We start from the raw sequence: 11,874 nt of genomic DNA, 5'->3' as shown, positions 1-11,874 counted from the left end.
ACAGAGACAGGATATTACAGCTTTATCTGATGTACAAAAACAATCTTCACCTGATGGAAAACTGGGGTGGAAGCACCACCCACCACAGATTAAAATAATTAAACAAAAAGCAGCATATATTGATGATTCACTTCATCCCACTTTATTTAAAATCCACATGATTTATACGCGGTGAGGCTGAGCCTGGTGCCCAGAACCAGAGAGTGAGAGGTGGGGCAGCCCTGGAAGGGGGTGGGACAAGGTCAGGATTAGCCCTGGAAGTGTCCAAGGCCAGGCTGGAGGGGCTTGGGGCACCCGGGGACAGTGGGAGGTGTCCCTGCCCCATGGATGGTGAAATTTAAGGTCCATTTCACCCCAAACCATTTCAAGATCCCGCAGCTGCAGTGGAGGAGAGGTGAGGTGGTTCTGCCTCTGTGCATGAGTGTGGACCAGGATTTTAACAGCACTTGATGGAGAAGGGAACACAGGGTTAATGCAAAGGAGGAGGAAGTTGATCCCCATCTCCAACCCCCCCCAGAGCACCGGGATGAGGGGCAGGAAGTCCCTCCCCAACCTCTCCTCTCCAAAGGGAAAGTGCCACTCACAGCTCTGAGTTAAGTCCATCATTAATTTTTTATCCTATCCCACAAAACTCATTATCCCTCCTCACAGGTTTTAATAAAACTCTCACTTCCTGGTCTGTCCCTATAATTGAGGTACTTGAGATAACGGGAATAAGGATTCCATGGTGAAACTCATTAGAGAGCACAGAGCAATTAAAAGTGTAATTAAAATATATTCAGATAATTACTACAGCCAGGATAGACATCTGGATCCCAATTTCAACTTCTTCATTTTGAATCATCTAGGGTTTTACTGGACAAGCAAGGAGATCACTTTTCATTATCACAGAGAAACCCTAATCAAGGAGTTTTATGTATCATTTATCATTATTCATCATTAATTAGTTCCTGGTGACACTGCTTCCATGTGCCACAGCTCCAGCAAAGGTGGGCAGGGAGCTGGGCAGGATTAAATTGGGAACTTAGATTGAAAAAAGACAATTAAAAGCCTCCAAAAATTCACGGCCTCAGAAGAGGCAACAAACCAGCATTTCACTGGTTCACTCTTAGAGGAAAAGGGAATGTTTTTGTTTGAACAAACCTTGACTTCCTTCTCCATGGAATTTTACTTGTCACAACAAAACAAAACCCCAGATCTTTGTGATCCAGGTCACAGCTCTGGGCACCAATCTGATTTCCCACCCCTGGAGCTCCATGAGGCAGGAAGGAGGAACCCCCTGGGAGCGTTTCCTGCCTGGAACCCCCTGGTTTTATCAGGAGCAACGAGGCCACCAGGCACCACTGGCCACAAAGCAGGACAAGACCCCTTCCCAGGCTGGGTGTTTGGCTAAAAGAATCCATGTGGAAGTTTGGTGGAGCAGCAGAAGCTCTGCACAGCACTGGGGGGGTCTCTGGCAGCCCCCCAGCAGGGCACTGATGGATGAGGATCTGGCAGATCCCTGAAAATGTGGCAAAGCCACAGGAAGCAGCAAAGGCTGAGAGATCCAGCTGGGAGCAGAATATTTGGGAATACACACACAGACTTTACAAAGAATGCCACGTTTTATACAAATCACCACTGGTTATTTACACCTGGCCCCAGGGCAGCCCAGGCCACTCCTCAGCTCTCCGGATCCATCTTGAGCTTTTTGCTTCCCAGGACTTGCTCATCAAACAATTCTCTCTCTCTGGAAAGAAAAATAGAGAGGTTTTTAAATTAAAACAGGGTGTTATTGTCCAGATTACACCACCTGGAGAAATTAAATTTGCAGTGTTGGAGTAGCTCAGCTGGGACATTTTGTTCAGCACAGGAGGAGGACACTGAGCTCTCCCTGCCCTCACCTCAAACCTTTTCTCTATCCAAATAAAGGAGTAAAACCCCTTGGAAAATCCTGAAAACAAATCTACCTTTTGCTCACAGGTGGTCCTTTAATGTACTTCTCTTCTGCCTTCTCATAGTCGATGTCATCCACAGCAGCAATGGCACAGATGATGGCCTAGAAAAGCACTGAGTAATTAATAATAATAATAATAATCAATAAGCAAAACTAAATCACAGCCAGGGATTTGAAGCTGCCTCAGCTGAGCACGTTTTGAGAAAAGGGTTCCTCAATCACTTGGAAAACTTGGATGAAACCGTTCGTTGAGTGCCTGAAATTCCTAAATAAATAATATGAAATTGTTCAGTCTCATCCCCTGGGGGCATTTTTATCCTCAGATTAAAATATTCTTCACAGTAATTTTGTTTCTACACGAGTTAATGTTCTCCTGGGAGAATTCCTGGGAAGAACACAAGGTATCCACAACAACTGTAAAAACAGCCAGCACACCACCCCCCACCTCGACACACACAGAGAGGTCCAAGAAAACCCTGACAAGTTGCCAAATTACAATAAAAAAAACCCCCAAAACAAAGCTCTGAAGCATTTCAGAAGTAATTAAAATACATCAGAAAATCTATCAGTCTGCTTTTAAAAACAACAAACTACCTGAGGCTTCTCCTTTCTGTGCTTAAAAATCAGCATTTGAGTGACTCAGGCTGTGGGCAGGGGTGATTATTTCTGCCTGGCTCAGTCCCCACATCATTCCATAGGAACCACGTCACACCAAAGGAATAAATAATGGGAACTAGTGTCATTTATCACTCCACAATTTGCTATCCCCCTGTTTCATGCTCCCTCACCTCAGGTAAAAGCACGTCTGAGATGAATCTGATGCCATCCCCCAGGATCTGGTGCAGGTTCTTGGTGTCCATCTCCCTGTACACCTCCTTCAGGTACCCAACCACCAGGTCCAGCTGCTCCTCGTCCTCCAGGTAAGTCTCCACACAGGTCATGTAGCGGCTGGAATTCAGGAATTTCTTCAGCCAGCGGGATTCTTTGCCACTTTTCAAGATGCCCAGGAGATGTTCTTCAGCCCCTTTGGTCTTCACGATGAACTCCACCAGCTTCTTGTTCTCCCTGTCCCTGGCAGCTCTGGTCCTGTCAGGGAGGAGTTTCCTGGGAGGTTTTTGGGGAGAGGTGTCTGAGGAAGATTCTCCAGCCCCGATGTCCTCTGTGTTTGGGAATGCCATCTGCTCCACGCTCTGGTATCCCTCTTTCCTCACTGGGTAGCCTGAAAAGAGGAACCACGAGAATTTTAAATATAAATGCGCAAAGGGTTTTGATAGGAAATAAGGAATTTTATTGCTGAGACATTTTCTCCCTTCCTCATCAAAAAGGTTAAAAAATCATCACCAAAATATTTCTTTGCCTCAAAGAAAATAAAAATATTAGGGAGTTGGCATGGACTCTGCAACATAAAGAACCAGTCACAACTCCAACTATTCTCTGATTCCATGACCTGATTGTCTTGAACCACCAGCATTTATTTAATTTATTAACCCCTTTAAGTGCAATAATGGGGAGCTGCAAATTTACCAGCAGCCCCTCTCTGGGTCTGGTGCCAAAGTCACTTGTGTGTAAATGTTGGAACTACATTTACCCAGCCAAGAGAAAAAATTCCCAAAGGGATGGGAAGAGAGAAGCCAGGAGAAAAATCCCAAAGGGATTCACTTACTGATATCAGCAGCAAAATACTCCAGGAAGGACCCAGTGAAAGAATGGCAACCTAAAAACCCAAATCAGGGGCAGAGATCAGTTCCATCCAGCCCAGGAACCAAAGCCTGGGGTTCCCCTTTCCTGGTGGATCTCAGGATGAGATCCCAGAAAAGCTGGGAGTGTTGAACAGGTTGGATGGGGTTTGGAGGACCCTGGGACAGTGGGAAGTGTCCCTGCCCATGGCAGGGGGATGCTGGATGGGGTTTAAGGTCCTCCCCACCCAAACCATGCTGGGATTTGGGGGTTCCACAGTCACCTGCCCCTCCTTACCCACTCGGATCCGATAGTCCAGGATCAGCTGGAGGCACCACTCTATTTCCCTGGAATAATTCTCCTTGGCTCTTTCCTGCAAAACAAGGAGGATTTTCTGTCCCAAATCCTGCAGCTCTCCAAGGGTTTCAGCCCAGGACACCAAGCAGGGCACAGAAATGGTCCAGGACAATTTTTTTCCTGCCAGAACTGTCAAAGGGATGAGAGTGGCTTTGAGGGGGTCAAGCCCCACATTCCCTCCCTGGCCATTTATATCCTGAATTTCCCACTGTATTTGCCCAACCCCTGCAGTCCCACATCTCTGGGATACTCACAATGAGCTCCTGCTTCTCCTCACAGTCAAAGTGCTTCAGGCTCTTCAGAGACACTGAGAAACTTTTAAAGAAACACAGTCAGAGGTGCAACTCAACTGCCCCATATCCCTGTTTATTAACTCCTGGTTTATTCTGCTTCTCCCTGAAAATCCCATTTCCCAAGGAATTAAGGAGCACAAATTTTAATGGTTTCTGCTTCCAGGGCAAGTTAGAAGTATGGAATCTTCCTACAAATGAGAAATACCTGGTTTAGATAAAAGCTAAAGGCAGCCCAGTGTTTCCAGAAAGTTTGGGCAGCACAAGGAGAACACTGGCTCCATTCCAGGGGTTTTTAAATTTTGTTTTCGATTCCTCCAGCCCTTCCCAGGGACAAGGAGCTGCCTCAACCTGCAGCATGACAAAGCACCTGCAACCCTCACCTGGCCCAGCCCCTCCCTCCCAGATCAGCCTGGAGAGGATTGTCCTCACCCTGCACCAGGAAATGGGCACAGGACACCGAATAACAGATTGGGAATTCAGGATGGGATGAAAATTCACATTTACCCTTTTTTCTTCTCATTTGTGGTGCCATCTATGAAGAGCACACAGGCCCTCCGGTGTTTCCTCTTCACTGCTTTCACCTGGAGGGAGGAGAAAGCCTTAAAAATCCTAATCCTGATAAAGCAGGGACATTTTTCCGTGGATATCACCCATTACAAACCAGACTTAAATCTTTCCTATTGGTGCAACTTTCCTTTATTACACAAATACGAAAAATTTGAAGCAGCCACCAGTTATGCCAAGGGAACACTTTTGGTGGACAAAGAGCCTCCCCTTTCTTTTGCAAATTGGGAACAAAGTCGTGCTCCATGACAAAAGAATTGGGATAATCCTGTGCTCTGAACAAGCAGCTGTGAATTTACCACAGTTTCAGTGCTTTTAGCACAAATTTACTTCAAACAATTTTGAAATGCTTCTACTGGAAGATCTTTAACACCTCCAGGAAGGGCAAAAGTCACTCCAGAACTGGGAATTGCACCTTATCAGCGAGATATGAGGAGGCAGGAGCTGCTCTTACCACCGCTGGCCAGTAGGGATACCGCCGCAGCTTGCACCACACCAACATCCCTTCCTCGAAGAATTTGGGTTCTGGCATGAAAAAGAAGGGAGATTTTCCTTAAAAACAATAAAACAAGACAGATGCTGCCCCTCTCTTCTTTTCCTCCTGGAGAAACTCCAGGAGTTTCCCTTCCGTGCTTTTACAGTGACCCCAAAATGCAGCACTAGGAGTTCTGAACTGAAATCCAGCAACTCCAATTCCAGGCCCTTTCCCAGTTCCAGGGATTTTCATTTCTGCAGCAAAATGCCCGATGGACGCAGGAAATGTTTTATCCCAAGCCTGGGCACAGCTGGATTCCCTCCTGGAATCCCCATGGGTTGCAGGCAAGCTGGAGCTCACAGAGGGGGAAGGAGGAGCCTCAGCCCTGAGCTGATGTCTCACCTCGATGGGAAAGAACACTGGGGAAATTTTCCTCCTCTTCATCGGCAAGAGGGGACAGTGGAGGGAGACTCTCCGAGGAAACTCTCCTGGAGGACATTCCAGAGGGTTCCAGCCCTGCCAACAGCACCAGGGTCCAGGGGTTAGGACAGAGTCAGCTTCTGAGTGTGACCCAGAGGGGACCTGACTCACCTGCACACTCTTAATTAGGGAATCTAAATTCCCTAATCATGTGGATAAAAGAGAGGAAGGGGAAGGAATGGGGCTGATTTCAAGACCCTGTACCTGCCCATTTAAAACCACTTTATCTCAATTTATCAGAGAGCAGCAAGGGAAAAAAAGTGTGAGTAAAAAAAAAAAACAAAAAAAAAACAAAAAAAAAAAAAAAAAAAAAAAAAAAAACCAACAAAAAATCAAAAAAAAAAAAAAAAAAAAAAAAACAACACCACACCCAGCTTTCCAAGTAAAACCCTAAGCAATTCCAGACAAACCCAAACACAAACCCTCCCCAGCACTGAAGGCTTCAGCGTTTCTGCTTGCCAGGAATTGAAACTGAAAGTAATTAAATCAGCAATTCAAGAGCCACTTCCCCAAAAGCAAAGCAGCATTCCAAGGTGGGTCACAGTGCTCAACACCCACATGGGATGAAGGTTTCCCTTCCCCAAGGGATTTGCCCACCTTCATCTTCCTCGGAGTCAGGGGCTTTATTCCCAGCCAGGTGTGAGGGATCCTGGTTTTCCTCCTCCTGAGGCTGAGGGAAGGCACCAGAGGGCCCAGGTGAGGAGCCAGGTCGGTTCCTGCATTTCCTGTCTGTGCCTGAGGCCACACCTGCCCCATCCAGGTGTTTTCCACCCTCTGCCTCTCTCCTCCCATCCAGCTGCTTTGCCAGGCTCTCACTCTCGCTGCTGATGCTTTTCTCCAGCTCATCCGAGGCAGGCTCACAGGAGGGATCCAGGAATGTTCTCCCAGGCTGAGTTCCTGCCTTTCTGGAAGGTTCCACGGTGCCAGATTTAGAGGGGACAGGAGGAGAGCCCTCCTCAGGAGCCACCTGTGCTTGATCCCGAGGGGAATCCTCCCCACATCCTCTTTTCCTTCCTTGCTGACTTCTTCCAGCCTTTGGCTTACAGGACACTCCATCCCCTGTTTTGGGCTGGATTTTCCTCTGTCTGGGCGACGATTTTGGTTCTGTTTTTTGGCAGTTGTGGCTGCCAGGGCCTGGTGCCACACACGAGTCCCTGGCACGGCACCTGGCAGGGCTTGTTCCACCCCCACGTGTTCGGGAAGGGTTTGTGCCACCTCCAGGTGCTTTTCCACTCCCCTTTGGAGCCACAGAACCTCCCTGGCTCCGTGTTTTGGGCTCATCCTTCAGCCCACAGTTATTTTGGGGTTTTCTTTTCCTCTTGGCAGCCTCAGGTTCTGATTTTTTAAAGCGAGAGCGCAAGAAGAAGCTGCGGGGGGCAGATTCCTCCCCAGAAAATTCGGGGTTTGGTCCTTCTGCAGGGGGCATTTGGCTGCCTGAGTCAGTCTGATGGAGAATATCCAGGGCGATTTTAAGGGAACAACGATATTGCAGCTCCTCCACGGCCTCAGTCATGCTTTCCTTTTGCTCTGAGGAGGAAAAAAATAGTCAATAAATGAAATTATCCGCGTTATTCTGTCGTAAACGAAGTGAATTGTTAAAGAAATAATAAATGTTGTTTGTAGTGTTTCTGTTAAGGTGCGTTTTTTGCTACTTAAATCACCCACGATTCCCAAAGCAAAGGATGGAAACACATAAAGGCCAAGCTGGAAATGCTTAATTTTGAGGGAAACTCACATTTCTTCACCCTCCCTCCAACAAACCACCCCAGGGAAGAGTAAAATTAAGATTTTAAACCTATTTTCCAACTTTATGGAAAAGGGGAAAAGAAAATAAGTTAAATACAAAAGTTCTATCCCCCTAGGCTGAGTTTCTGAGAGGGATTTTACACCCAGTAAAGACACAAAACAGAACATTTGGGGCTGAGTTTCTCTGGGTATTTTTTCACCCCAAAAAGACACAAAGGAACACATTTGGGGCGAGTTTTTATAGGTACTTTCAACCCCAAAAGACACAAAGTAGCACATTTCAACTGAGTTTCTCTGTGTATTGTTTCACCCCAAAAAGACACAAAACAAAACATTTGGGATGAGTTTCTCTGAGTATTTTTTTCACCTCAAAAAGACACAAAGTAGCACATTTGAGCTGAGTTCTGTGGGTATTTTTCCGCCCAGAAGAGACACAAGGTAGCACATTTGGGATGAGTTTTTACAGGTATTTTTCACCCCAAAAAGACACAAAGCAACACTTGGGGATGAGTTTCTCTCGGTAATTTGGGGTGAGTTCCTCTGGGTATTTTTTTTCCACCTCAAAAAGACACAAAGTAGCACATTTGTGCTGAGTTTCTCCGGGCACTTTTCACCCCATAAAGACACAAAGCAGCAGGTTTGGGCCCCTCCCTCCTCACCCAGGGTGGAGGCGATGGCCTTGATCCGCTCCTCCGTCAGGGGAACAACATTTGCAGAGCTCACACTGACCCTGGAACACAAAAAGGTGACTGGAACCGGCTCCCAAAACACTCCCAGCACCACAAAACTGCTCTCAGACAGTAAAAAATCCCAAATATTCCCTCCCCAGCCTGTCTTGGTTAGGGTTAAACACCTAAACATTCTGCAAATCCAGGATCTTGTCACACAAGCACCTTCTGATAAAAGGATTCCTTTATTCCCCTTATTTTTTTAACCTCTAAGGATGAAAACATACGACAGGAACAAAGATACTCAACTGCTTCTCCAAGCCAAGGATCTCAGCTTTAAATCCCATCCTTTTCGTGGTGGCAACAGGACTGCTCCCAGCAGCTCCAGGTTTGCACAAAACCTGTGTTAAAAGTGAAAAAAAACTTCATTTAAAACCCTTGACCGACAGCAAAAGGTTGATGTAAGAGCAGTGACAGTGCCTGGGAGCAGCCTTAGGCTCGTGGAATGATAAAACCCCAGGATGGATTGGGTGGAAAGGGAGTTTAAATCCTTTTTTATCCCACTCCTGTCATGGGCAGAGATCCTTCCACTGTCCCAAGTTGCTCCAATGTGGCTTTGGGCACTTCCAGGGATGGGGCAGCCACAGCTGCTCTGGGAAATCCATCCCAGGGCCTCTCCACCCTCACAGTGAGGAGTTTTTCCCCAATATCCCATCCAAACCTGCCCTCTGGCAGTGGGGAGTTAATCCCCCCATCCCATATCGCTCCAGGCCCTTTCCATTTTTCCTGCTGGCATCTCCACGGCTCAGACAAGTTCAGACACGTTTGCTGGGACCTCTCCCTTCCTTCCTGCTCTGTTTCAGCCCTTTCCAAGCAACCTCTAACAAATATTTCCTCATTCCTCCTCACCTTGGCTGGCCACAAACGCCTCTTCCACTTGCAGAGAACCAACTCTTGGTCTGTCATGGTTGAGCTTGACGTGGAAAAGGGCAATTCCAAGGTGTTCTGAGGGAAAAAAAAAAAAAAAAAAAGGAATAAAGGAGTCACCCACTTTTGTCCATTGAGGTTTTTATTTTCTGAAGGAAATATAGGATATTTTATTTTCTGAAGGATTTAATCACAGAATGACTAGGTTGGGAGAGACCTCCAAGCTCATCGAGTCCAACCCAATCAAACATATTTCTACAGTTATTACTGTTTTACCTTGGGGATCACTGCACTGATGTCACCCCGCAGCATTCTCCAAAATTATATCTTAATTTCCGTTTTTCTGTGAAGAAGCTGTGGCTGCCCCACCCCTGGAAGTGTCCAAGGCCAGGTTGGACGAGGTTTGGAGCCACTTGGGATGGTGGAAGGGATGGGACTGGAGGGGCTTTTGGGTCCTTCCAACCCAAACCATCCCAGGATTCAATAATTCCATAATTCCAGGAGCACAAGGGGCTCTCACCGAGTGTCTTGGGTGAGGAAAACACTATCAGGAATTGCACAATTCAGCCACAGGCCTGCCCAGTCCACAGCTTCCCTGAAAACAGGGAACTACACCCTAAAAATAACCCCCCGGATGGACTTTTTACACGTAATTCGATCCCATTTTTTTTTTTTTACACACGATTTGCAACAGAAACCTGAGCGGAGCGGCCTAAGAGCCCTCAGGGCGTTGATAAAAGACACACTAAAGATCTTGCAGTACTTACAGGGTGCAGGCGCTGGGATCGCCGGGGCTCGGGGACCGCGGCCCTGCGGAGGGAGGGAGGGAAGGACGAGGGGCGTTAGGGGCGCCCGGCGCGGAGGGGCCGGTGCGGGACCCCCGAGAGGCGGCGGGGCCGGTGCGGGACCCCCGAGAGGCGGCGCGGGGCCTGCGGGAACCGCCCGGCCCCCAAACCCTCGGCAGGGCAGGGACGGGACGCCCGAATCGCCCCACGCCGCGAGGGACCTTCCCCCAAACCGCCCCCGCTGAGGGGAGGGACCCCCAAATCCCTCACCGGGTGAGGGACGGGACGGGACCCCCGAACAGAACCGGTGAGGGGAGGGACGGGACCCCCCTTCCAGAGAGAGCCCCCTCAGTAGAGGACGGGACCCCCGAACCCCCCTCCGTGAGGGATGGAACCGTCCACACTCCCCGGTGAGGGCGGGAACGGGACCCCTCAAACCTCCCCTCACAGGGGACGCCCCCCCAAACCTTCCCTAGTCCGAGACACCCAAACACAACCCCCGGTGCCTGTGATGGCCCCCAGCCCCTGGTGTCGCCCTCCCCAGCCCCGGGTTCGGTTGCTGTTACCGTGTGACAGCACCGGTAACGCCGGTACCGTGCGCGCTCCCGACAACACCTCCCCCCGCGCGCGCGCCGCCGCCGCCACCGCCGCCCCCCACCCCAGGAGGGTCTGCGCATGCGCCACCGCGCGCTGCCCGGCGCCGCTCCCCGCGGACCAATCAGCGAGAGCCGCCTGGCGCCCCGCCCTCCCCGCCGCGGCCTAAACACGAGGCTCGGCCAATCAGAGTGCACGCTGCTGCCTTAGCCACGCCCATCTCGCTTTCTATTGGAGAGTTGAGAGGAAGCCACGCCCAGTCTGGGAGGGCGGGGAGAGGGGCGGCATGGCAACGGGGTGAGTGACGTCATTGGCATGAACAGTGACGTCATTTAATGGCTTGGGCTGGGCGGGGCTTAAAGCAGGGACACCTTCCATGGGCCGGAGGGCTCCGAGCGCCCGTGGGGCTCATCCCGCGGGGATCTAATCCAAATCCTTGGAATGGGATTCCCAGGGAACCCGTAGATCCCTGGAAGTGTCCAAGGCCAGGTTGGATGTGGCTTGGAGGAACCTGGGGCACGCTGGGAGGTGTCCCTGGGGATGGCAGGGGGTGGGATGAGATGATCCCTAAATTCCCTTCCAACCCAACCCATTCCATGGCGACCTTTAGCCCCAGAATTCCGAGGAAAACAATGAGAAGGGAGCCCACGCTCTGAGATTTGATGCTTTATTCACTGTCTCTACTCGGTTATAAACACCTGGCTGCCAGAACTGTCACCACCACACTGATTTGCTCACTCAAACACACTCTGCAAACAGCAACAGACAGAAGTGCCCCTCCCTGGGCTCCGCTCCCAGGAGTGCACTTTTCCTATCTTTAAATATCTTTAAATACCTGTGGAATAATAATAAGAAGAGACAAACTGTTCTTGTTTCGTTTCCAGGCCCCCTCTTTCCTCCCGGTGCCTTCCTCAGCTGGAGATAGTTTGTGTCAGTGATTTGTCAATTGTAACTCTCATTTTCCTGCAGGATCCCAAATCCTGCAACTGTTACTCAGCCTTTTCCCTGCTTTGCAGGCTCTGGGAGTGCCCAGCTTGGTCTTTAATCAGCATTTCGTGTGTCAAAGGATAGAAAATAGTCTTTAAAACCTGGGTTACAAACAAGGAGGGGGAGCTCAGGTCCTGCTGGAGACACAACACGGGGCTGGGGGGACACACCGAGGGTGGGATGGACTCTGGAGCTGAGAACTCTGCAAGGCTCAGCCTTGGGATTAGAAAAACAGGAGGGAAAAACTGCCCCTCCTGCAAAAAACGCAAAGACAAAGGGAGAATTTCCTCGTGCTGCAGAGTCCCAAGGGATCAGTGGATTCTTCTCCCCCTGGGACCCCTCACTGGGCAGCAGCTTCCCCACAAAACAGCAACTCAAGTTTAAA

General features: G+C 49.4%; 1 protein-coding gene across 1 annotated transcript; it reads right to left on the bottom strand.

Annotated features, from left to right (window-relative positions):
• Nucleotides 1-1,585: 1,585 nt before the first annotated feature.
• Nucleotides 1,586-10,557, bottom strand: PWWP3A (PWWP domain containing 3A, DNA repair factor). The gene is made up of 15 exons (XM_083879899.1): nucleotides 10,475-10,557; nucleotides 9,891-9,933; nucleotides 9,106-9,201; nucleotides 8,506-8,597; nucleotides 8,188-8,258; nucleotides 6,380-7,309; nucleotides 5,705-5,818; nucleotides 5,282-5,352; nucleotides 4,768-4,844; nucleotides 4,225-4,285; nucleotides 3,911-3,986; nucleotides 3,600-3,650; nucleotides 2,725-3,155; nucleotides 1,950-2,038; nucleotides 1,586-1,729 (listed from the first exon to the last, which is right to left on the bottom strand). Exons 3-15 carry the CDS (start codon nucleotides 9,160-9,162, stop codon nucleotides 1,663-1,665), a joined length of 2,187 nt encoding a protein of 728 aa, XP_083736025.1. The 5' UTR covers nucleotides 9,163-9,201; nucleotides 9,891-9,933; nucleotides 10,475-10,557; the 3' UTR covers nucleotides 1,586-1,662.
• Nucleotides 10,558-11,874: the final 1,317 nt, after the last annotated feature.

This window comes from Zosterops lateralis, assembly GCF_965231275.1.
Source record: "Zosterops lateralis genome assembly, chromosome: 29".
NCBI lineage: Eukaryota > Metazoa > Chordata > Aves > Passeriformes > Zosteropidae > Zosterops > Zosterops lateralis.
The sequence above is the reverse complement of the archived record's forward strand: the minus strand, read 5'-3'. Positions and strand labels throughout refer to the sequence as shown.

Bases quoted from the DNA above. Each gene is read 5' to 3' on its own strand.
- PWWP3A (XM_083879899.1), bottom strand. From the start codon at position 9,162: ATGACAGACCAAGAGTTGGTTCTCTGCAAGTGGAAGAGGCGTTTGTGG. The intron at 3,156-3,599 runs GTAAGTGAATCC...TCCTCTTTTCAG, and splicing joins GTATTTTGCTGCTGATATCA to GCTACCCAGTGAGGAAAGAG. The intron at 1,730-1,949 runs GTAGATTTGTTT...TTTTCTTTCCAG, and splicing joins GGACCACCTGTGAGCAAAAG to AGAGAGAGAATTGTTTGATG.